The 25,306-nt window shown below is 35.6% G+C and overlaps 4 protein-coding genes across 5 annotated transcripts; 1 reads left to right on the top strand and 3 right to left on the bottom strand.

The window, feature by feature from the left end:
- Window positions 1-545: 545 nt before the first annotated feature.
- Window positions 546-8,835, top strand: LOC112507297. Of its 2 annotated transcripts, none has more exons than XM_025111828.1 (8): window positions 546-876; window positions 1,449-1,501; window positions 6,232-6,291; window positions 6,397-6,474; window positions 7,785-7,914; window positions 7,998-8,050; window positions 8,139-8,309; window positions 8,503-8,830. In XM_025111828.1, the coding sequence occupies exons 1-8, from the start codon at window positions 594-596 to the stop codon at window positions 8,647-8,649; spliced, it is 975 nt and encodes a 324-aa protein (XP_024967596.1). In that variant the 5' UTR covers window positions 546-593; the 3' UTR covers window positions 8,650-8,830. The 2 variants fall into 2 exon arrangements, with proteins under 2 accessions (XP_024967596.1, XP_024967595.1); XM_025111827.1 differs by having other exon boundaries at window positions 549-885; window positions 8,503-8,835.
- A 1,684-nt stretch (window positions 8,836-10,519) lies between these two features.
- LOC112507105 (kinesin-like protein NACK2) lies at window positions 10,520-17,236 on the bottom strand. Its single transcript, XM_025111533.1, has 15 exons — window positions 17,165-17,236; window positions 16,834-17,076; window positions 16,675-16,764; window positions 16,499-16,599; window positions 16,264-16,377; window positions 16,096-16,177; window positions 15,848-15,915; window positions 14,604-14,666; window positions 14,402-14,526; window positions 13,986-14,184; window positions 13,360-13,497; window positions 12,373-12,462; window positions 11,417-12,271; window positions 11,033-11,343; window positions 10,520-10,947 (listed from the first exon to the last, which is right to left on the bottom strand). Exons 2-15 carry the CDS (start codon window positions 17,066-17,068, stop codon window positions 10,617-10,619), a joined length of 2,802 nt encoding a protein of 933 aa, XP_024967301.1. The 5' UTR covers window positions 17,069-17,076; window positions 17,165-17,236; the 3' UTR covers window positions 10,520-10,616.
- Window positions 17,237-17,912: 676 nt separating this feature from the next.
- Window positions 17,913-22,809, bottom strand: LOC112507378 (probable flavin-containing monooxygenase 1). Its single transcript, XM_025111948.1, has 5 exons — window positions 22,363-22,809; window positions 21,907-22,147; window positions 21,250-21,428; window positions 20,488-21,165; window positions 17,913-18,112 (listed from the first exon to the last, which is right to left on the bottom strand). Exons 1-5 carry the CDS (start codon window positions 22,807-22,809, stop codon window positions 17,942-17,944), a joined length of 1,716 nt encoding a protein of 571 aa, XP_024967716.1. The 3' UTR covers window positions 17,913-17,941.
- Window positions 19,104-19,759, bottom strand: LOC112507379. The gene is made up of 2 exons (XM_025111949.1): window positions 19,599-19,759; window positions 19,104-19,469 (listed from the first exon to the last, which is right to left on the bottom strand). The coding sequence occupies exons 1-2, from the start codon at window positions 19,748-19,750 to the stop codon at window positions 19,334-19,336; spliced, it is 288 nt and encodes a 95-aa protein (XP_024967717.1). The 5' UTR covers window positions 19,751-19,759; the 3' UTR covers window positions 19,104-19,333.
- Window positions 22,810-25,306: the final 2,497 nt, after the last annotated feature.

Genomic DNA, 25,306 nt, shown 5'->3' on the forward strand with positions numbered 1-25,306 from the left:
TTGTAATCTTGGGTTTTAAGTAATATGCATTAATAAACAGTACTTTRCGCATAAAAAGTAGTTTTTAAGAGTTTTTTGTCAAATGCTTTATAATATAGTATAGATTATTATTTTTATAATTTAATTTAAGTTTAATAATGAAATAATTTATTTTTGGTTTAATAATATAACATTTTATAAATATAATAATTAAGTATTCTGTTAAAACTCAATGATTATTCTAATTATATTTTAGATTTTTTATATTTAAAATGAGATGTTTATCTTGTATTTGATTGTGTTTATCTGCAGTTAGTTACACGAATTCAGATATGGGATGAAATCGGATAGGGATAAAATCGGATAGGGATGAAATCGTTTAGGGATGAACGCGTTAAAAAGTTTTTAAGAGTTTTAAAAGTTTGTAAGAATTTTAACAAAATGTTTTATAAGATAGTATAGATATTATTTTAGTTTTCCAAATAGAGAATGAAATTAATAGACCAAAAGTGTTTGGGTGGTTTTATTTCAATCATATACCCCCATGTTGCCTTATCCTTGAAGATATCCTCAAATTGACGACGGTTTGAGGAGTGAACCGTAGAAAACTGAAAATGCTATTATTCAGTAGCTTTCCAGTTTCGACGATTCCCAGTCATTTGCCTAGATTTGGGTGGTGTTACAATTACCTCCTCCGCGCTCCCCAGTCATTTGCTTCCAATCCGCTACCTATTCTTAGGAAAAAACCAAAGGCCTTCCTCTGCTCGGCCTCCATATCAGCCGAACACGGCAATACAGAACCTGATTTTACAATGCTGACTGCCATCAACAGTCTATACAACGATATAGTGATCGTAGATACTGCTGAATCCCGGATGCTCCTGCTTGACTCTACTCGTATGCTCAGTCTCTCTCTCTCTCTCTCTCTCTCTCTCTCTCTGTGTGTGTTTTTCTCCCTCCTGTATCTGTTCATAATGCAATACTTTCAGCTGATATTGTATAAGGTTGTTTCGCTTGGATTGTTTACGGTTATTTATAATTTAACTTTCATCTCAGACTCCTGCTGGGAAAGGGGTGATCTGATTCAGTAAGAATGTGGGATTTCGCAATATTAAGTAGTAAAACAATGATCGAAATATTTGAGTCTTCCCTCATAAATGCAACAAATTTCTATTTGGGTTGTGCAAAAAATGCTAAATTTTCTTTCTTTAGTAATCACTAAAAGGATGAGTTTAATTTTGGTCCGCAGCAGAGTCATTTCAGATGGTTAATCATAGGAGTGTACTCAGCTATTCCTTCCATGCATAATTAATGTCAGTTTTTGTTACCAATATACCACTAGCATATTTAAAGCCTGGCTGCTCGTTGCAAAGTCTAATATGGGGTTACATCAATTATAGTTATTTTACTTAACCAAGCTAGCGAATACTTCTAACTACTATCCTAAGTTGCTCTTCATGATACTGCAGACAATATTCACAGCATTTTTATGAAAGGACAGACATGGACTGGTTGCTACTGGGTATGCTCATTTTGTTTGTAGTACAAAATATTCCTTGGTAAATCATCCATGAATGGTATTGATATCTCCTTGATGATCTAGTGACATTTTGATCTTTAACATTCTTCAATCATGTTTGATGGCCTAAAATGCTCTTATACATTGTCTTGATTCCCTTCTAGCTTCAGTTTTAGTTGTTATGAAACAGAGTTTCGATAGCAAACAATATATGAAAATAGAGAACACAGTGATAACTTATCTGGTTAACACACAAATTCACAGCAGCACAAAACTGGTGCTGTGATTCAAATTAGAAGGAACACGAAAATTTACGTGGTTCAGCCTTAGCCTACATCCACCAAGCAGCAGGGACAAATTCACTATCAAATTGTGGAGTTTACAAAGGTTCACACACACTCCTTACACCATAATCTGCTCTCTCAAGTTCTCAGAAAAAAGCACACGTCTTTTTTCTTTTCTTTTGTTTAGCAATTAATTATTGCTTTTAATAATATATCCAAATGAGAAATAGAGCCATAATGCAACATTAGTTCCCTCCACCTCCATCCCTGTTTGGTGGGAATTGAACAATTCAATTGTCATGGCGTGGTTGATTGTTGATTTGATTCACTGAAGATTCATATTAGCCGCACTTATCGTTTTGTACAATAAGGCAAAGAGATGAGGGATGCCATTAGGAAAATTAATCAGATCTGGAGAGTGCTTCATAGAGACGTGAAATCAAGATTAAGTTGAAAAATCATAGACGAGGTAATCTCGATGTCACTAAATTTGTTATTGCCCTTAAACTCTTATGGCAGGAACAAGATGCATTGATTAATCAAACGACATTGATGATATGAAGTTCGCACAACATCTTGATATAAAACGTCTGTTCTTAATCGTGATCTTAATGAACTTTATGGAAAAATTCTGGGAATAAGGCATAGTCATGCTTGGAGAGAAAACTAACTAATGGAGAACATAATGTTTCTCACTCGGGGAAGGCAAGATGTTTCAGCATGTTTTGCAGAAATTCTCAACATTACGGGCCCTATGAAAAGGAGAAAGACCTTGGTGCGGCCACTCTCTCTGTTTGCAGAACTCTTATCCTAAGATTTCCTTTTCTTTCTTACTTCTAAAAGTCTTTGGGTTCCATCTTTGCACATGTTCATAATTACAACATCTACCAGCTTGATTCCAGGTCTCAAAGTGCCTCTAGGATATTCACCAACTCGAAAAGCTAACAAAAGCTACTTGCCAGCCAAAAAATATGTGTTTGTGTCCAAAGCTGTCACATTCCTTGAGTAACCATATTTTCCCTTGCCTCATTTCAGGGGAACTTGATAGAAGAAGAGTCCTAAATCTTCCCTAGAACTTCAGCCCTTATACTTTAATACACTCTTGCCAATTTCACTTGAGAACAGCCCTAATCCTAGTCTGGTTACACCTAAGTTACATTATCCACAGCTAAATTGGTTAGCATCCCTAATCTTTGTGTTTACTCTACAAAGGATCCACAGAAACGTAGATATATCCCAGACTCAACTTTGCAAGAATCAGGCCCAAAGGAATGTCCCAAGGATTGAGATCTCCCACCAAGTTCTTGAAGTCCCTACTCAATAACACTCCTAACTGAATTAGATGATTTGTTGATTGTTCTTGGGAAATGGGTAAAATCTAGCATAAAATATCCAACTTCAGACCGTATTTACAATGATAGGCTATTTCCAAGCTATTGTGGCTTTGTTGCTAAAATCTCCAAAATAAAGATACCAAAATCAGTTCGTCAAGCTTTTACTATTCCTGATCGGGAACAAGCAATCAAACAAGAGCTAGATGTTTTGAAAAAGAATAAGCTGTGGATCTACCAAGAGACTACAAAACAGTAGTCTATAAATTGGTATCTGTCATCAAGTATGATGCAATTAAGAGTGTTGAAGGCATTACATGAAACATGTGGCTAAAAGGTTCATTCAGACCTATGACAAGACTACCAGCAGACGTTTGCACATGTAGCCAAACCAAATACAATCGAAGTCTTACTTCTGTAACTGTTAAATTGGGATGGTCTCTACAACAATTAGATGTGAAGAACATGCTTCTAAACGGTGACTTACACAAGGAGGTTTATATGGACTTCCTTCCAGGTTTTGGATACAAATGAAGGAAGGTATGCAAATTGAAAATTATTGGCTAAAGCAATCTTCCCCAGCATGATTTGATAAATTCATCAAGGTCATGAAATTTAGAGGCTATCTACAAGCTTGCTCAATCAGACACTTTCTCGTAATAAACCCTACCTGCATTTGCAGTTGGGATGTAGACTAATGGAGCTAAATTTAGAACTAGGATTGGAAGAAGAGGATAAAAACCAAATGAAACGAGCCTATATATCCCACTCGGAGGTGGAGTCTGGGAGGGGTGAGATGTACCCAAACCTGACCTCCACCCCGAAGAGTAGAGCGGCCATTTTCACGAAGACCCCACGGCTTGCAAAAAGTGCGTGCAAAAATAAAACTAGCTTGAAAAGGATGAATCAAATAAAGAAAGGAACAGTGAAAGAAAAAGAAAAAATTAAGACTAGAAGCAGTCCAAGATAAGAAACCACTACAAGGAGAAGCAAGTTGTACCAAAGGAACATAGAAACATAGACAAGTACAAAGGCACACAATGCATGAAAGACAACAAGCAAACATAGATAAGTACAAAGGCACATAATGCATGAAAGACAACAAGCCAACCCCTAGTCTACCCTTCCTCCACTCACTTCACTTGAGCACTATTCCTCCTGCTCGGTCTGCTACCCTAATCTTGTGTCTCCATGAACTCCTATCAGAGATCATGTCCTCGGAGATGCCTAAGGCTTCCATGTCTATCCCAAGTTCTTCACCCTACTCCTCCTTAGTCCGCCCCTTCTCCTCGCCCTCTCGACCGTCGTGGTTTCTACCCTCCTTACTGGAGTTGTTAAATGTCTCCTACGAATGTGTCCAAACCACCACGGTCTTCCCTCTCAATTGTGCATGATGGCGGCAACTCCCAACTTCACGTGGTGGACGTCGTTCAGAACCTTATCAAACATGGTACAACCAGATGTCCATCTTAGCATCCTCATTTATGCAACTTCCTCCCATTGGCCTTCCTTGTCGCCTTAAATCCCGACTCATACGACATAGCTGGTTTGATGGCTACCCTATTAAATTTTCCATTTAGAATCTTATAAGAGATTGGTTGGTAGGTTAATTTATCTTTCTCATATCAAATCCACATTGCATTTGCAGTAAGCATGGTGAGCCATTTTATGCGTTCGCTTAAGAAGAAACACTTGAAGGTGGTCTAGATACCAAGATGTTGAAAGGGATGCTAGAATAAGACGACTTTTAGAGAAAAAGAAGAGTTTTATTGATTGGACTGGCAACACTATGAACGGACGATCCATGTTGGGGTATTCCTCTTTCATTAATTGAACCTTGTCACATGGCGAAGCAAGAAACAAGGTGTAGGCCATAGTAGTGTAGAAGCAGAATTCCGTGCCATGGCCCATGGTATATGTGGAGGCATATGATTAACAAGGCTTATATGGATGATTTGAGAATTTTAAGAGATGGTACTACAAGACGGTATTGTGACAATAAGTTAGCAATTATTAATTAATATCTTAAATAAGTGAGTTCATTTTGACAGTATGAAGCATGTGGAGTTTGACCAATACTTTATAGAAGAGGAAGTTGATGAAGCCAATATCTTCTTGGTCTACCTAGTACCTACCAACATTACAACAGGCGGCTGTCGTCTTATTGAAGAGCCTATCAGAACTTGGATTTGCTGATTTGACTAGCATGCTGATTGATCATTATCTATAGCCCTGCTTGAGGGGGAGTGTTGCAAAACCGCATCTAATACTAATATAAAATATCTGTCCTATTATTCAAACCGATTTCTTTGCTAGGATAATATTGTATATCCTTGTAGATTAGAATAGATATTGTAATCCTTGTCGATTAGGGAGGTAGTCATTCTTTCCTGATTCATGTACAACAATGTATACATTTAGGGCTTAACTCTGTCAATGAAATTCAATCCTTTCATAAAATTCTCTTTAGGCTGGTAAGTTTAGTTAACAATGTTGTTGGGAAATGGCTACAAACAGAATATAATTTAAATATTAAAAACAAACTCCTGTATGGACTTGCGTGGGTACTTCTGCTTATTCTTAGCATTGAATTAAACTAAATGTTTAAATGTAAAGAGACTAACCTCACATGAATCAATTATGATCCAAGAGCTCATAATTGGATCTGGATAGACTTCAATCTTTCACAAAGTGTCTATTTCTTTTATCTTGGCATTACCTTTAACATTTTTTTATCTATGTAGTCAAACCATAATTTCTTTCAATAAATTGTGCATTGGAATAAAACTCTACATGTTCCCTATCAAAGAAACAGTTTCTTGTTTGTACTCATTTGATGAGAAAGTCATTCTGAAATATACATCTGAAATCTTGTGCTTACTATTCCATAATAACTAGCACCGTCACAGTTGTACTGACCACAGTGCCATAACACCTGTTATTCCTGGATCTGCTTGTTCAAATTCCTTTCTTCTTTGTTGATATTTTAGGTTTATCTTTGACTACCGATCCTTGGTTGTAAAGTGTAAGACTAAATGGCTTACTGTTCTATTCATGCAATTTGTATACCATAAATGTGAATGTTTCATCATTCTCATTGTGTACCATGAATCTACAGGATGAATTCGCTGCCTTACCAGCTATTATTCCAAAAGGTCCGATTGCAATTTTTGGCTTGGTAAAGTTCAATTGTCTTATGCTCTGTTTGTGAATAATCTATTAATCGTTTCTTGTTGAACTGAAATAGACATGGGTTACTGAAGTTGAAATATCGGAATTTCAGGCCGGTGGAACAGCTGCACATTTGATGCTTACCTTGTGGCCTTCACTGCAGCTTCATGGATGGGAGATTGATGAAATTGTAATGAATCTTATAGTGTTCCCTTAAGGAGTCCCCCACTCCCTCTTCCATTTCTGATGGTAAAGTAGAATACAAAGAAAATGTAGAAGCACAATTGCTGAGTTTTAACAAGATAGTTAACAGCATACTCCAATTAGGTTGAGATACAGGTTCCTGCTTCTTCTATTCCTTGTTTTCCAACGAATAAGAGAATGGTCATAGTGAAACGAAGCATCTACCATGGATGCAAATCCTTAGGTTCATAGATAAACATAAAGAGAGAAAATATGGGCTTATGGAACCCTAATACTACCAGCACTCCTTGATGGATCATGCATGCTCGTCATGCCAAACATGCTGAAAATAAAATCAATCTCACCCTACTGCAGAGGCGTTCATCAAGATGTTAGCGAGCTAGTAGTCAAAGTGAATATGGACAAGCTAGATGGAATGAAGATATGTGGTAGTTCCAACATTATGGTTACATGCCAAATGATGATCAACCTGCTCCATGTGCAGGAACGATGAGCAGGAACAAAGATTGTAGAAATATTTAGCTGTTTAGTAATGGCTAACACAATTAAGGTTGTTCAGAAAAATTAGGATGTATAAAACAGAGGATTAACGTTAATCAGGAGAACCGAGGGTCAACCAGAAATGACATGAATGTTTATTGTCTACGTTAACAGGGGCTTGTTGGGAAGGTTTTAGACTAGACGATACTTGTTATGTGATGGGAGCCACTAGAATCTATGATTAAAGATGAGGCACGAATAATAAGAACACTTGGCTGAGTTACCCAACTGTACTAAGGTAGTGTTGGAAAGGAAGGGAAAATTGTAAATAGGAATCATAATCAATCATCGTGCTGATAATTAGGATAGAAAGTAAACTTTTGTACAACAATGTAACTCCTCTAATTTAGGTGTTTTCCTTGTCACCTTTCCAATTCTCTGTTTGTCTCATGTAGTAGTGCTAGTAGTTCCTAACCTAAAAGAAAGGAAATGTTGGAGAGAGCAGGGAGCTGTGTCACTGTTGCACTCTGGAAGTAGCAACTATAGTATTAGATTAAGCAATTTGAGCTCGTCAGGGGCTGGGGTGGAACATAAGGACCAGCTTTTGGGGAAGTTATACTTATCACTACCCACTCCTTCATGTGGCATATCAGCAAACCATTTATGTGGCAGCTTCAGAACTTTATGGACATACTTGATACCTTCATGGACTAACATGGGGACATAAGTCTTCACTTTTTTTATATTATAATGCTCTCTTTCTTCATTACTGTTTGTGGTCCTTCTGAATTCTTGAATATTGAATATATACTACAGTTGATTGATAAAGCAAGAGAACATCTTGGGTTGTCTGATCTTGAGAAGCATACTGAAGGTGGTGGCATTCTTCATGTCCATATTGGTGATGCACTTTCTACGTCAAGCAGTGTTTCTGGAGGATATGCTGGTGAAGTAATTATTGTGAATTAATGCAATATGGGTGCCTGCCTTGTCTGTTGTTTCATTTCATTTTGTTTGATAACATTTCAGGTATTGTTATTGACTTGTTTTCTGGCGGAGAGGTTTTGCCCCAGTTGCAAGAGGTAGGTATATGCACAGCCAATGCGTAAGTGAGTGGTTAGAATGTATCTGTTTATACTGCTTGGTTTGTTTGATTCATCTCTTGTACAGGTACAAACCTGGTTGGAACTTAATGATAAGTTGATGCCAAATGGTCGTCTCATGGTAAATTGCGGTCGCAGAAACGATACTATCGTTAATGGATCAATTGGCAACGAAAATGATAACATCTGGGAGAAAAATTCAACCCTAGATGTATTGTGCAAAGCATTTCCTGGGCAAGTGGGTACCTTCATTCTTTTAGATCTTCATCCATGGTCTCATTGTTCATCAACGATTTGATGCATAGACATGCAACCATAAAGGATTAATTCTATAACATACAGATTGAAACTAACAACTTGTTGTGCATGTAAGAAAACTATTATTGTCCGTGACTAGAAAGAGAGACTCACAATCTGGCACTATAACACAGGTAAATTGGAAAAAGATGGCGAAAAGTGAAGGTGATAATTATCTTGCACTCACGGGACCTTTGCCAGATTTCACTATGTGGGCTGCTGCTCTACCTCATCGATTCAGCTCAACCATTAAGCAATGGACCTCTTGTTTCCCTTCATAATTTGTTGGAACAATCGAGCTCATAATATTAATTCGTTTATGTTTGGGTCAATTTTTGTAACAACATTTAGTTTAGTCCCCATAAATAGGGCTAGACTAAATTACATTTTTCGTCCTGGGTTACATAAATATGAGATTATTGTTTTTATTAATCCTGGCTTATTATATTCAGATCATATTTTGTAGAGTAAGTTACAGTTTTAGTCTTTCTTTTAACTGATCACAATTTTGATTATTGTAGCCGTCAATCTATTTGGCTTTTGTTCCTTGCTAACTTTTTTCTAAAAGGGAGTAGACTGCAAACTTGGTCCCTTCCAAAAATAACACTTCTCTGGTTTTGAAATTACAATATGTTGAAAATAATACTTTTTTTTCTTACATGTTTAATCTAAAGATCGTTAAAAAATTCTGTTAAATGAGAGACATTTTATACTATCAAATGCAAATCTTTGCATTAATACAAACTCTAATAACCTAATTCAACCAATTAGAATGCACCATACAAACTCTATAGGACCAAATTTGTAGTTTACTTTTTTTTTTTAACAAAAGTTAGTCAGAGAGGCCAAAAGTGAACAGATTGGCAATCACAGTGACAAAAAATATAACTAGTTTAAAAGAGGGACTAAAGTTGATAGTGAGTGGCAACCGCATGAACCAAGATATTAATTTACTCTAATATTTAATTATTTTTAATTAAATGAATGCACATGGTTCTAAATAACTCATTGTGACGTCGAGGTTTGGATTCATCGTCGCGTTTAACCCCTATGGTTCCACTATACGGTTGGACTTGCATTGTAACACGTTATGGTATGTTACCCATCATTATTTTGTAAGATGCGAGATTACTTTAATATATAACTTGAGCGATAAATGATAATTATATAAGAGATATAGACTTAAATAAACATAAAAATGAAACTTAAAAACTAAAACCTTAAACTAAAACCTTAAATAGGTAAATGTTTACTTACATTCTCGTATACGAAAAATCGAACACGAATTCTTTGAAAATTGAAAAAAGTAGTGAGTAGAGGTTTAATCCCAATTGTAGACTCTTGATGTCATTTTTTACAAGCTCTATATATTTGGTATCAATGGGTCTTTTTATTTATTTATTACTTTATATGAATTTAATTTATTTTAAAATATTATTCAAAATACTAACACGTGCAAATGTGGGTGTATGTGTATGTATATATATGCCGCCTTATGACACGTCTTGAAAAACGTTGTGATCTCATCGTAACTCAAGGCTTTAGGTTTTAACCTCACCGCCATGCCACATTTCACGTAATTTAAGACCTTGTTCCTAAACATTTAGTAGAGTAGCATACACTAGATAATTGTGTCGGCAATTTTGAATACATCCAACATGAGATAATACTTCGGCCACCAACCAATCAAGAGTAGTAATGTCATTACGTTCATTATATTGTTATTAAATACTTTTAGTACTTTATCTTATTTACATATTCGTCAAGTATTAGGTGGGTCGATTTTTATGTTGTAGGTGTATTAAAAGCCGGTTTATAAGTCTAAAACCAACTTGGTGACAATAACAGGAATATTATAAAATTGATCAAATATATTTTCTCCTAAATTAAAATTGATCAAATGCAAGTAACCCAACACAACAACGCTTAAACGAGAAGTACTTTGAGCCTTCCACAAATAATCAATCCATAATATCATAATGTCCAATGAGTTTATGACAAATCAAACACATGTAAGATTTCGCATGGTTCCACTATAGGTGGTTTGGTAGTGTATTAATCAAGACATTTACCTTGGGGATTTCTTAGAAGAATTGTAACTTGAGCTGGTTTACTACTAATTTTTTGGACAGATTAGCTATCCTCTTAGGCTTAACAAGATGATAAGAAAATCCTATCTGATTCTAGACTAGCTATATAAGAAAACTACATGTTACTATTGGGATCAAGGATTTGATATTTGTATGGTTTACAGATGCAAGAGATTTGATATCAAGTTCCAACCCATCCAGGCCTTTTTGTCACATGGAGTTACAAAGTTGAGTGCAAACATCTCCTTGGAAGCATGCTCCCCCAATTCGCAAAATCCAACAAGCTTTGCAACAATTTCAGCACTTTCTTTAACATGCACCATGTTCAGAGGGTCTGTCCACAATCTGCTTACAAGTTGAAGTCGCCTCCTCTGCTTCCCTTCCATTGGGATGTCCCATTTTCTGTATAGCATCTCTCTTTCTTCTGCACTTAGTTTTGTGCTCACCCTCTTTGCCAGATATTCTCTCTCCTGCTTAAGAGCCTTGATACTGTATCATTTATATCATCATCATTTCATTAGTCAAACTCAATCAAAACGCTTTTACAAACATTTGAGATCAATCAAAAACTCACCTTGACATCACAGGCCCCGCTGGTTCATCACCCAACAGTGCTGGACTTGCATTCCCAACCTCTGACAACTGCTGCTCCAACCATGTCAACCTTTTAAGTTCCACTTCTATGTATATCTCATCAGCAGGGTCTCCTCTGAATAACATAAAGAACTGTGTCCTGTGTACAATTGAGACATGACACAAATGCCACAACATGATTATTTGTTTTCTTTGATCCTCAAACACAAGGTGCCATGCCATGGGAGGAGATCTCTCCCCCATATCAGTCTCATCGCTCACACCATCATTTGCTTCCTCTAGCTCCAATACCTGCAAAACGGTTAGTTTTTAATAATGCCAGTAAGTAAGGCTGCATATGTAAGAAAAACAGACAGCTTCTAACCTGGCAGACTAGTAGCTGCTTCTGGTATTGTAGCTTTGCCACCCGTTCTTTCAATTCAGTAACATAAGCCTTGATGCTTCGAATGTTATCCTCGGCTGCTGTCTTAAACATCATCTGGATCTTCTTCACATTGACTGAGCTTGGTTGTTTCGATACAGGAGTAATTTTCTCCTCAGTAGTGGCCTTCTGCATTTGAAATGTATCAACTGCTGATAACAAGTCATGACTCACGGGATCCCTATTCTCAGTACCATGCAGCAGAGTTGAGGATGAAGGTGAACAAGGAGAGCGTATAAAATTTGGCATACTGCCATTATTTCTCAGTGTGAAAGGAAGGATTTTCTTCTTCTTTAACGGGGTTCTGGAATCTGGTGTCTCCTCACCACTGTACATAACCAGTTTGTCTAATGATTTTTGTACGTTTTCAAGCTTTTCTTCCAAAGATGCAATAGTATTTTCTTCACATTTCAACCGCACTATCTCTTCCTTCAAACTGGCTTTATCTTTAACTTCAATATCCTCAGGAATAAAACTACTAATTGCATGCATATCCTTGATGTCAGACAGCAGCTTTGCGATGGTTCCAGCAGCATCCCGATTCCCTAGTCTGTGAGAGGAAACCTCCTTGTGAAGCAACTCAAGTGCACGATTTGCTTCTTCACCTAGCTGTCTCTGCCGCATTTCAAGCTTTCTAATTTCATGCACCAGCATGCATGGGTTGATAGAAGCAGCTGACTGTCTCAATGGTCTCCGCCTTCTGTGTGTCTTTCTTTCTGAGATTAGCCTACCTGATACTGATACATTCTCACTATTAAAAGAGAGACATTTAGCCACTTGACGGCCATGATTGAGCTCCTGGTAAGTAAACCAAGTATAAGTACTGCTGTATGGTAATAGATTAAAGATAAAAAAGTTGGTAGATAGATGGAAACGAACAGAGCATTATGAAAACCGACCTTTGTTTCCTTGTGTAATTTTCTTGCTACTTCAAGCTCTGATTGTGCAAGGTCTCTCTCGCGCTTGAGCTCATTCATTTCTCTCTCCATCTGCATCAGGATTTATCCATTGAGATTGATTCTAAAAGCATGTTACAATGGTACATGCCTTCTATCCACCACCCCCACACTAAAAATGTCCTTCAATCATCTATGTGAGTGATAACTAATGCTATGTAAATCATTTACCATCTGCAAGACAACTTGACCAACAAAGGATTGATAGATGAGACTAAATAATCCACTAATGGGAGCTGGAGGTGTAGAGGAATACTGAGGTTGTTGGAACAAGCAAACAAAGCGGAGCATATGAAATGCAACTTTTTGGCTGTGTTGATAGGTAAGTGCAAAACGCAGTAAGATTGCCAAAAAAGTTGTTAAAAATGACATATTTGATGATGAGGATGCGATAAGTACGAGGTGGTTAAATTAGCAACAAGCTACCGTGTAATTTCTATTGGAAGATGGTAAGATTTCCCATGTGTGTAGTAGAAATACAAGACCAAAGGGTATCCCGAGAGGATTAGGGTGGAACCCTATTGGTGAAACCACATGGTTTAATGTGAATACGGCAACTCCGTCATTGGCCTTTTAATGCATCGTTCATGTCTCAGAACCTTGGGTAACACCATTTGTTGGTTCTATTATTAGCATGCATATGCCCCAACTAGTTTTGGATAGCAGGGTTGGTGGTGTTGTTATTACAACATTTGCATCATGATAGTATGTCTAATGTAAATTGGGACCTCTCTCTTACACTCAAGTCTCAGAAGGTACAAGTTAGAAGTGGCAACTGGCAATGTGAGAGAAGCAGAATATACCTAAACCTCTATAAATGCACCAACAATAGTCATTTGCTGCTTATCCCATACTAGTAAACAATTAAGCAAAAGTTAGAAAATAAACAAAACCTCGTTACTTGTGCGGAATAGGCTAAAACATGCCTACCTGCTGAATTTTCTGCTCTTTTTCCAACAGCAACGACCTTAAGCATTTGGAGGAAGAAGGCTCCGGACTCAACAATTCTGCTTTAAGTCTAGTCACTTCCTTCTGCAAATGCTTCACCAATTGCTTGTCAGCAACAACCTAACAGTAAAGAAATAATTCCATTACAATAAGCATATCTAATAAATTGTCGATATAGGTGATCTATACAATGTGGTCGTTAGTTTACTGCAAAAGACAATGCTTAATACAATGTAGTTCATAAATGATAGTAGCAGTTTTAGCACATTAGAGATGGAAAAAAAGACGTACAATACTTGTGGTTAGTTCCCATAGGTTTAGCTAGTGTAAGTATGAGATTTAGAAAAGTTTATAGAGAAAATAGGAACAAAGCATCCAGATAAGGAGGGACACAAAGAGAAGAGGATGGAACTTGGTAAAAGATGGCCCAGGTACAACAACTGAGACCAAGTACAAGACTGACTATGATCATTTTTCAACTCGAAATATTCTTGGTCTCAAACCATTAAGAAATTATTTCAGGTTGTGATTCTTTGCTATAACTTACTCAGTTACAACATATGCTGCTCGTATGCTTTCTGCCTCACAAGATTGGATGTTCATCTTACCATATTTACTTGAGCACTGTTTGTAACTTCCTTAGCACTAGTTGCAAAACAGAGGGTGTTCCGTGATTGCTCCACATGGCTTAAAGCAGGACTCAGTGTGCATATTATTGCAGTCCGTGCATTTCCCCCAAGTGAAGACTGCAATATTCTTGTGAGTTTTGAATCTCTGTAAGGTATGTGCCCAGTCTTCTTCCCACCACTGCATAACAGAAATACTCGGCGTTTATCAGATACTGTATTTAAATGTATGTTATTGTGATTACTCTAATTTTACCAGGTAACATTTTTCCTATAGCACAGAAAATTTACCAAGACACTTCGGCATAGGAGGAGTTAATAGTGTTGAGATTTGATGTTCTTCCAAATGCTCAACTCTTTATAATTCTAGATTAATTTTCATCCATTGAAAGGCTAACCTTAACTTCCTGATCACGGTTGTCAAAGTGAGTAGGCTTCTGTTTATGTGGCTGCCTTCCTTCAACCTAGTACCATCTGCATTTGTTTGAGCTACACGCTCACTGCCAGCAAGATCCACAAGACTCTGCAGGAATTTAACAGGTAGGAAACAACTAACGAGGAATAACCATATGAGCAACCAAAATTAAAATAGGAAAATACCAAGCTTGCCAAGAGAGATCTTCCACATCTTGATTCTTCACAAAGACTACTACTCTCAATAGTCTGAAAACAAAAGCCGTTAAACAATGGGATAAATATGTCACCATATAACATTTCTGTAAATAAGTTGAGTATCTTGTAAGACAGCATCGGAATGATATGCCAAATGGTTGCAAGTACGTTAGCTATTGGAAGTAACACATATTTCTATTTATTTCTCCTCGTAAGGTAGCATAGAAACCTCGGACATAAGTCCGAACATGCTACTAGAGATGCAGAAGTTAATCAAACTTAAAGAGAATGATGAACTGGAAAGGGACATGTATAGACTGGCATGTCAAGAAACAAGAGAATGTTTATGGCGAAAACGATCAGTGAGCAAGTCACCAACTGAAGGTAAATAAAACATGCATAATCCACATTCCTATGCACCAAAATTAGAATCCAGCCCTAATTTGAAGTTTTTATTAACTCAACTACAAAAACACACATGTAAAAACATTGGTTTACATCAGAAAAATGGAGGGCAGTACTGTATCACATCAGGAACAGGACACTTTTAAGTGAAAGAAAAAGCTATGTTGGACATTCAATTAAATATGTTTAAAGTAGCAGATTTATACATGAAGATTCAATTACAGGCCCATTGGCCTTTGGTTTGCAGAAGTAAACACATGCATTTATGTGTGCTTATCATATCTGTGCAAGTATGCAGACTCAAATTTTAAAGAAATATATTCAAATAAGGATATTGGTGTGCATACATCATACATGTGAATGTAAGTGTTTTGAATTGAAAAACATAAAATTTGGCTTCTTCCCATTTCCCTCACATGAACTAATAACATAAGAAGTAAAAAAATCAGCACGAGGCGGTTAAAGTTTGCTAAGAAAAAGCAAAATAGGATGACAGTTTGAGACGTCCAGCTATAGAATTATGCACCAAAAAAGGGGTGACCAGTAAGACACTCTATTAGTAATGCATAAGCTAAAAAAGCCATTAACATGTCCAACATGATAATGTTGAACAAGAAAATTTGAAGATTTGCAAAGAAAAAAATGAACTTTCTGATTCTTTCTCATCATTATCAGACATTGATCACTAGAGCCTGATGGGACTGGTGCTGGCAAGACATCTTTTACCATCAGAACAACAAAAAGTCAGGAAGCCTCTACACAAAACTAAAAGGGCAAGCTGCACCACATGACCTCTAATAAAAAATAAGACTAAATGTTAAGATTACCAGTCTGATTATCTGATGTGATCTTGAGCTTCGATCATTCAAAGAAGTTTCCCCAACTTGCCTTTGAGCTGCAAGCAGAACCAAGTGTAATGATGAAATCAAGGAAGTAAGAAACAATAACGAGCCACTTTGGGATATTGTGGCATGCTTGGAAGGCAGAATCAAACATGCAAACACAAAGTTAAGAACTATTGAGGAGAGGGAGTATTATTAACGTTGTTCATGATAAGCTTCATGATGTCAATTACCTTCACAAGTAGCAATTAAGAACCGTAGGTGCTGACCATCTTTGACGACCTCCTCGGTCAGTTTCTCCACTACCGTGCCTTTCTGGATATAAACAGAATAAGACACTGTAAACAACAAAGTGGGGGAACAAATACATTTTATCTGTATGCCACATTTGATGTCGTCACCTCAGGATCATCCAAGAGACGAAGGGCACCAGAATCACGATTCAAGAGGTCTACTACAGTCTCATTATAGATTTCAAGAGCAGAAAGCCTTAATGCAAATTTACTTTCTGCAGCCTGTAAAGGTAGAAGTATTGAGCATTACATTATATAATCAAGTGTTAAAGAAGTATATGAGCCCTGCATATTTTCTAGGTCAAAATTACGCTGGATCAAAATCAAAGAAATGATGGTTCACATTCTCAATATGGGAATAAATGTCGTTGATAACATTTTCTGTGATTCCCTTCATGGTGTAAGTCTTGCCACTGCTAGTCTGACCATAGGCAAAAATTGTAGCTGCAAAAGAAAAGAGGAAATAAAGTTTGGAGCCATAAACCTAGAAAGCGAACAGAAAAGAAGACTAGAACATACCATTAATCCCGTTGATAGCAGAGAGGGCAACATCTCTAGCCCCTTGTTCATAAATCCTCGTAGTTGGACAAGAGGGATCAAAGACTTTATCTGAAACATATAAAAAAAGCGTAAGAAACAGATTGCAGTAGAAAATGAGGTTGATGAAGGAAGATGTACCAAAAGTGTAAGTTCCATTATGGCGGTCGTGATTGAGGTTTCTAGAAACAACAGTATTCTCATCAGTGCAATCCCAAGCAATAAGATCATAGGCAGCAAGCTCTCTAGGAGTCAAAGGTCTGATCCTAACGGTGACCAGGATCTTGTCTTGATGAATTCTTGGACCACCTGGGGTTGAAGAAGAAGAAGTCCTTGGAATCTTTGTTGCTGGTGTGACTGGCGCACTGACGCTCATCTTATGAACTGGACGTTTATGCATCAGTAAGAAGTAGGGGAATCAAGTGGGGAAAAGGAAGCAATGAACAGTTTGGAAAGAATCTATTGCACTTACAGTGGGGGAATCCGAATCCAGATTGGTTGCTCGTAAGGAAGAATCAAGAAACAATTTGTATTCCGTTGGATGTAATTTCAAGATAAGAGGGGAGGTATCGAAGGGATTTGTTTCCGTTTGTGAAACAAAAAGAAAAATAGTAACGGCTATTCAATTTTTGAATGACGATCGTGGTGGGGGATATGCTTGCATCCGTGATTTTAGCCGGTATCCACCCGACCCGTGAAYTTTTTTTTTTTTTTTTTTTTTTTKYYTTTTCTTCTCAACTTTTTWTTTWTTTWTTTGGAATAAAAAATGCATTTTTATTTTTTATCTCTGTGTAAAATTTAAGCATTGTTTATTTATCTCTTGGTGTTTAATTTTTTAAATCGAATAGTGGCCCAGAACAACTTGAGCATCATCATAAATAAAAAAAATAAATAAAAAAAAACTAGCAAAACATAATATCATAAATTCATTAATAAGCATTTGTAAACAAAATACTTGTTCATTGTTGTTCTGATGTATTGCAATCACATTCTCATCACTAAAACTCTTTGTTGCCAACATCCTCCTCTTTCTCTTGATCTAAAGAAAACCAACCAAACCACAAATCACCACAACAAAGAGAACACCCAATCCCGAAACCAAGTAAGCCCATGAAAAATGTCTGTAGTAGGACCCACTGGGATAGGGATATGCGATAACTCAAAGTTTCAAAAATCCAGACAATTTTTTTAAAATAAAAAAAAGGAGAATAAATAAGATCAACAGCCGTGAACATGAACTACTATATTACTAGTCTTGATGTTTGTCCAATGCACATTTGACTAAAAAAATGTATAGAATCATATGTACTTGTCTATGCATAGAATGACTTGGGAGATTCAATACCACTGCTTTCTTTTCCTCAATGACCAAATGTGAAGGATGATGGCCGCTGGTTTGCCTTTCTTGTTTTCCTAATTTCTCATCTGTGTCGTGATACATATTAAAAGGGTCGGATGAAAAAAGGCTTTGATTTCACCAATTTGTACCAAGAATACTAGATTTGGATAAACCACGCTCCATAATTCAAATATCAAACCAATGATTTCCATACCCCTTACACCTTATGTCTCCCATATTATAATCCAACAAGGACCAACAGTTACTCCCATTTTGTTGCCATATCAAAACCAAACTCATCAGACAAACATAATGCACCTCATACTCCCACTTAACGGCCTCAGGGACCACTCCTTTTAATCCAAATCAAAGAAACAAACCAAAGCCCCGAACCCTGTGATCTTATCCTTTTAAAGCAGAGCAGATTATCCCTCTCATAAAAGATCAGCAGCCACGGTTCAGATCAGATACAACCAAACCAAACAGATCCACCAGCCATAACCAAGATAGTCCAAGTGAAGCAGAACTCAACTGTTGCATCCAAACAGCACAAGGAATCTTTAAAAACCATATTATCGGCATCTCAAGTGAACCCCACCATCTCAACAGAAATATATAGAACCAAATTAGAAGCAACCATATGAAATCTGTATCACTAGGAACCCATAATAGGTACAAATCCACAATAATCCCAAGGCTCTAATCCCCAATTGTTATTTAAACTCTGAACAAGACCCATGTGCACAGGCTGAAATATCCCAAACATAAAATTGATCCACCAAATGGGGCCAGAACCAAATAACAAAGGAAGTCCCAAGAAGGCACTTAGAGGAAGGGGAAAGGTGTACATTTTACACTCATGTAGCTCCTGCTTGTACTAGTCATTCATGGGATATAATATATATATATAAATAAAAAGAGAGAATCAAGACAACAAACACTCTGTTCTACGAAAGAAAAAAAAAATAGCTCAAATTAGATTACAGAAATACTTCTACTTCATGGCACATCACCGATACTAAAAAAAAGATACATTACAGAGAAAGAATGTAGCAGTTGCACATGTGGTGTTGTAATAATGATCTTCTCCACCTCATCAATCATCAGATAATGTTATTGAACCACAGAATCAAAGAACAGATCTTTAAAAATCAGCATCTACTAAATAGTATCAGGATACAAGAGAAGCTTGTATCTATATTTGTTAGTTTCTAGCAGCTGAAGCAAAGCATCATTAGTTTTTCAATTTTCTAAATAGGCCCTTAATATAATGTCAAGGGAAAAGAGTTTTTGGATACAACATCAATCATCCTTGATCCTCCTCAGGAGTCTAGCAGCCCATCGACGGACTCGCTGCTTCAGGGTGTAGCCAACTATAATCCCAGCAACAAAGCAAAACCCACAAAGCTTGGAGCAAGTCAACAGCGATACCGCTCGCCTGCAACAACCCAATCATAACCATTCCCACGTCACTATATAAATACGAAGAAAACATGAAAAACAAAAGGCAAGAATCGCAATATCATGATTTTACTAGTGAACTGGAAACAAGAATTGAGTTGGGTACCTGGGGGGTCTGGTGAGCAAGAGAGAAACTGGGTCCGATGAAGAAGCCGAATAGGAGCCTGTGCCCCCAGGACTGAATGAAAGATTGGTAGCAGTAGGCGAAGGCTCCTTGGTGATGAGGCCACTCTTTATTGCTTTTGGAAAGCCTTCCATTGATTTGCAAGGATCAAAAGAAGATTTCTTACTTGTTCGCCCTAATACTTAATCGTCTTTTTCCATTTTACGCTTAATACCCTCTTGATTTGTTTTAGTAACTTGGCAGCCCCTCAACTTGTTCAATTTGATGCTCTCCAACACCACCAAACTTCACGGAAAATCAAATCCAAATTTTGAGTACATGCTCAAGAATGTTATTTACTCTTTTAAAAATGATGATTAATTGTTTAAAAAAATCCTAATATTTTTATAGAAATTATTTAATTCGGGTAATGTTTTTTTTTTTTTTGGGTAAAGGGGACGGAACCCCGGCAAAATTTTATTCAAAATTCGGATAATATTAGATAACACTCGACAATTTCAGAAAAAAAAACATTTTATTCAATGAATTAAATACAAATCATTTAATTAATGTATTACTCAAGTCAAGAGTTTCGGTTTGTTAAACATGCAAAGTATATGGTTAACTTTTTCAAAGACTTTGGTTTCAAAATCCTTACTCAAATACATCAATTAAATATTACACTTTAAGCATTTCATTTTTTTTTTTTCTTGAATGTAAAAATGTCCATCCACAACTAGGGCTGGTATATATAAGCTAGCTAGCAATTGGTACTTGCTTATTTTATATAATAAACAGATGGATAAAGGTAATCAATGACAGATTACGATATAATATATATCTATATATATATATATATATATATTCAAATTCGGTCTTGATCATCATCATCATAGTCTTGACTCTTGTAAGGAGTAAATGCTTCAGCCAACCAGCTCTTCTTCCTCCAAGAACTCCATCCCATCTCTTGACATATTTCATCAGTGTGATTGATGCTGAAAGTGGAAATGCAAGTTCTCTTGTAAAACCTTGTTGTCTTCTTCATTATTTCCATTTCTGTGGTTATCTGTTCCAGCATTTTGTCCATGCTAGGTAACTTGAACTTACCATCTATCAGCCTGACTAACCATTTGCAACGTATCTCTGAAGTGTGCAGGTTTGAAACACTTTCCACGTACCCCATGAAAGCCATGCTTGGAATGAAGGGATGAATGGTACCTCTATATAAAGGCATGATGCCAGAGGGAAATTCCAGGAAACTACGAAAGGGTTCGGGAAGTACAGCAGTAAGCTTCTTTTTGCCATCATAACCAGTGGCAAGAAGAACAACATCAGCCTCTAACTTGGTGTTATCCTCAAACTCAACACCACCTTCCCAAAACCACCAGTTTGATGCTTTTTTGAAATTGATTTTTCCCTTATCGGCTTCAGGGAAGAACTTGTCCGGCAAGATGGCCATCTGACAGGATGCATAATCTTCCTCAAAAGGGTGATCTGGTTTTAGTCCATATTTGACAAGTGGAAGCTTCCATAGCAGATAAGACTCGATCATCTTGGATGCTGCTTTTCTCTGTTCAGTTCATCGTCATATGTAATTAATGAGCTAATTAATTAAAAAAGTGATATTATAATATATGGGGGATTAATTAATTACCGCAGGGGATAATAGGAGGCAGAGAATTGTCCTGAGAGTCCCTTGATTGGGTCTTTCATGGAGGAACTGAGAAAACCTGGTGGAATAGAATAAGTAAAATGGCAATCCCCATATGGAGTAGTGTGGAACTGTCCAATGCGAAGTCCTAACAACCATGGTGCAGGCTTTCCCTTCTTCCCCTATATATTATACAACAAATAACAATATTAACATCAATTAACTAACAGAAATAAAAATAAGTATATATTATATATGTGGGATAAATGATATGATGTGTATATAAAGATAAAATAAATGAAGGTCAAATGGCTTAATACAGAAAGTTTAAGGAGATTTTTTGGTTCGTTGCATACTAAAATAGACAAAAATACAAACATAGAAGAAGACGATAAACATCATGGAAACGACACACACAATTTCGTGGTTGTGGAAAATATTGGAATTTGAATTTTCCACATATATATATATATATATATATATATATCTTCGATCATGCATGTTTAAATCATTAAGTATCACCAATGAAAATATGATTAAAGAAAACGAATTGAATGAAGAATTTACAATATGGTGATCGAGATGGGTTATGTTGGAAGAAGGTTGACATGATATATATATATATATATATATATATATAATATGTATGTATGTATATACCTTGGTTAGCTTCGGCACATTCAACAGCAAGATCAATGCCTGATTTCTTGTAACCCACCACCACCACCTTCTTTCCTTTGAGAAGCTGGGAAGACTCCTGGGCGTTGAGCTTGCTATATTCTTGAGAGTGCATCACCTTCCCTTTGAACACTTCTGGTCCTTTGTTCTTCCCATACTTGGGTATTATCGGTACATCTCCATATTTCCCCATACACACCACGATAAACTCAAATCTATACCACTGCAATGCATACATATATATAACCTTTGATCAGACCCACATACAAATTTCTTTCTTTTCTTAATCACTAGGCATCCTTGCATGCAATACACTTGAAAATTTGTGTTTAACAAAAGTTCAAGATTAATTTATTTATTTAAATCAAGCTAGGTATATATATGTATGTATATATGTAGAGAGAGAGAGAGAGAGAGATATCTTAAATTAAATTAAACCTGAATACTGGAACCATTATTCTGGACAGCAACCTCCCAAACGGGTTTTCCAGACAGCACATGATGAGTTGAGAGCTTGTCAGCAGTAGTAGGGAGGTGTCCGGTGGCTAAGTACCGGATTTCGATGACCCTTGAGTTGAAGTTGATGAATTTGAACAAGTCAAAATGTTTAGCATAAGAGTTGAGATAATCCAGAATCTCAGCATAAGATGGGAAGGTGGAGTTATCCCTCACTGGCCAAGGATAATCAGAGAATTCGTAGTCGCAACGAGGAGTTTGAAGTTTGGTGGTCCTAAAGGAGCAGTGTTTCCAAACACCCCCTATGGAGTCGGTAGCCTCGAACACCATGGGGTTGTATTGAGATAGCTGTTTTGCAGCGGCTAAGCCACTTATGCCACCTCCAATAATCCCTATCTTGGAGAAGATGACATTATTGACGACGGCCATTAATTAATATATATATATATATATATATTTATCTACTAATGATATATGGAGGTGTGTGTATATATGCTGAATATATCTCAAATCTCAAGTGTGTTTGAGTAATTAGAATTATGGATATTTGAAGATGAAGGGACGTGACGCTATTTATAAGCGTTGCATGAGGCGGACGACGTAGTTTTGAGGATCCATGTTGATTGACTTTTAGGTACCATGTGTTCACATTTGAGTTGGTGTAACGGCTGATATGATACATAGTTTGTGTTAGTAGTTCAAAGTGTATTGGTTGTTTTTTAGGAGTGTACAATCTCCGGATATAAAATATATAATTAATCTTGATAAATTTAGTGATCATAATTATCGTCTAAAATTAAACCTAGAGTATATGAGATATTTCATCACATCTTCTACATCTCAACCACTTTTATAATATATATATATATCTAAAAGAAAAAATCAAGATACATTCTGCTTTTTAATTAAAGCTAAAAACTTGAATCTTAATTTATACCTTTCTTAATTTTGTTTTATAGTTTTCAAAGGGTGAGATATATATCATTTGGTTGGTTATCAATTTTATACAATATTTTTATGCATTATGAAGCTAGATACTTATTTTGTATTTGAAATATTTATCAGCTAATTTTATCAAGTCCAAATATGAATACATATGCAATAATAAATTGTAAACGTAAATTTTAAGAATGCGATATAAATGATTTATAATACAATAAATTGATATTCGCATATAAACATATTCATGATCAAAATCTTGAAAATTAATACAGTTAAAAAAGCAAGAAAAGGAACATCGATATAGGTATCAAATTAAACAGAATTGTTTGATTAAAATATCAATTATATTTAAAAATAATCCCTATTTTATAGATATTAGACAAGTTTATATATGTAAGTTTTGACAACTTTTTACTTTGGTTGTCATAAAATATTTCAAACTTGTATTTTTATTGTTGATGAAAGTGATAATATAGAAATATTAATTTTGTATGTATTATAAATCTATTATCAATGTTTGAACAGTTGTATTCGAATCAATCAAGAAACCTATTTAGTTTTTATCTCTTGAAAGTTTTTAATTTATAAATAAATAATGTAAGGGCTAAAGCATTATGTACATAAAACAACAAATCAAAATCCATATATTTATCTCAATGTTTTTTTAATAAAAATCTAAATCATCTTATTTAAATATAATTAATTAACTTGTTGATTATGTAAAAAAATTATATAAAAAATTGGGTGTCTTATTCTTTTTAATTTGATACTTATGTATGTATATATTGATTAATTAGAAAGAAGAGAATGATATATATGATTGATTTAATTTCCAATTAATGTGTGAAGGTAGGTAGGTATATATGTTTTAATTAATTTGAGTGTGCATTAGTAGTAGTAGTAGTAGTATTAATTGATGGAAGGTAGGTAGGTTCATGCATATATAATTAAAGGATCGGATATCTTTATAAAAAGTAGTTGTTGTGTTACATATTTTCTATAAGGCATATACTCATACAAACAAATCCAGATTTTGCAATTGAAGAGACATGTTTCCATGTATCTTCTTGCAAAACATATATATATATATATATATATATATATATATATATATGCATGTGGTGAAGTGTATTTATTCATAAACTGTTGGTGTTAGAAATTAAGCAAAAGTAAAAAAAAAAAAAAAGAAGAAGAGGAAAGGTGGAGGAAATGAAGGGATACTTGTTGACTAAAGAAGAGTGTACGACTCTTCAAATATAAATTTCCTATTCCTAAATTCCTATTAGGAATAGCGAAGAGTATATATACCTTCATCAATTCATTATTCTTTACTATTTATTTTCTTTTCCACATCCTCATTCTCGTGCATGGAATTCTCCTGACATTTATTAATTGATTGTTTCCACATCTCATCATCCATCTTTTATTAATTGATTGTTTCCACATCTCATCATCCATCTTTTACTTGTTACTATTTTCTTTTTATTTACTATCCAATTGAATTGAATTAAATAATTAAAGATGAATGGTATTTTCAAATTAATTGCCCAAGTGACTTCAATTCCCTCATTCACTTATGTAACCAATTATCAATTAAAATCATATTTTTTCTTTTTAATAATAGTTAATCTCAAGTACCAAAAAATTTCAAAATAAATTAATTAAATACTAATAAAAGGATCTTCACTTTCACCATATATGTATATATATAATTTTCCAAATCACTCACTTCTTAGCAACTACCTAAACTTTGCCCCTAGCTATCAAACTTCTTTTTTTCTTCAAAATCAAATACACCACATATATATATATATACACCACAAATTCACAAACACAAATAATACAATGTAGCTAGCTCTTGATTGTCCCAAGTCGTGTCTTTTTCTTCCCATATATATATATCTATACTATATTATAAAGCATTTGGCTAAAACTCTTAAACTCTTAAACTCTTAAAACTCTTAAACTCTTAAAACTCTTAAAC

The sequence above is a fragment of the Cynara cardunculus genome (assembly GCF_001531365.2).
Source record: "Cynara cardunculus var. scolymus isolate 2C chromosome LG 2, CcrdV1, whole genome shotgun sequence".
Taxonomy (NCBI): Eukaryota; Viridiplantae; Streptophyta; class Magnoliopsida; order Asterales; family Asteraceae; genus Cynara; species Cynara cardunculus.

Excerpts from the sequence above, each read along its gene's own strand:
- LOC112507297 (XM_025111827.1), top strand. The coding sequence starts at position 594 with ATGCTATTATTCAGTAGCTTTCCAGTTTCGACGATTCCCAGTCATTTG. Across the intron at positions 6,292-6,396 it reads CGATTGCAATTTTTGGCTTG|GCCGGTGGAACAGCTGCACA; the intron begins GTAAAGTTCAAT and ends TCGGAATTTCAG. Across the intron at positions 6,475-7,784 it reads GATGGGAGATTGATGAAATT|TTGATTGATAAAGCAAGAGA; the intron begins GTAATGAATCTT and ends TATATACTACAG.
- LOC112507105 (XM_025111533.1), bottom strand. The coding sequence starts at position 17,068 with ATGAGCGTCAGTGCGCCAGTCACACCAGCAACAAAGATTCCAAGGACT. Across the intron at positions 16,378-16,498 it reads TTTATTCCCATATTGAGAAT|GCTGCAGAAAGTAAATTTGC; the intron begins GTGAACCATCAT and ends CTACCTTTACAG. Across the intron at positions 13,498-13,985 it reads ACAGTGCTCAAGTAAATATG|GTTGTTGCTGACAAGCAATT; the intron begins GTAAGATGAACA and ends CTTTACTGTTAG.
- LOC112507379 (XM_025111949.1), bottom strand. The coding sequence starts at position 19,750 with ATGGAAGGCTTTCCAAAAGCAATAAAGAGTGGCCTCATCACCAAGGAG. Across the intron at positions 19,470-19,598 it reads TTGCTCACCAGACCCCCCAG|GCGAGCGGTATCGCTGTTGA; the intron begins GTACCCAACTCA and ends GGGTTGTTGCAG.
- LOC112507378 (XM_025111948.1), bottom strand. The coding sequence starts at position 22,809 with ATGGCCGTCGTCAATAATGTCATCTTCTCCAAGATAGGGATTATTGGA. Across the intron at positions 21,166-21,249 it reads GCCTCCTATTATCCCCTGCG|AGAAAAGCAGCATCCAAGAT; the intron begins GTAATTAATTAA and ends TGAACTGAACAG. Across the intron at positions 18,113-20,487 it reads CTTACAAGAGTCAAGACTAT|AAATTAGGAAAACAAGAAAG; the intron begins GATGATGATGAT and ends GACACAGATGAG.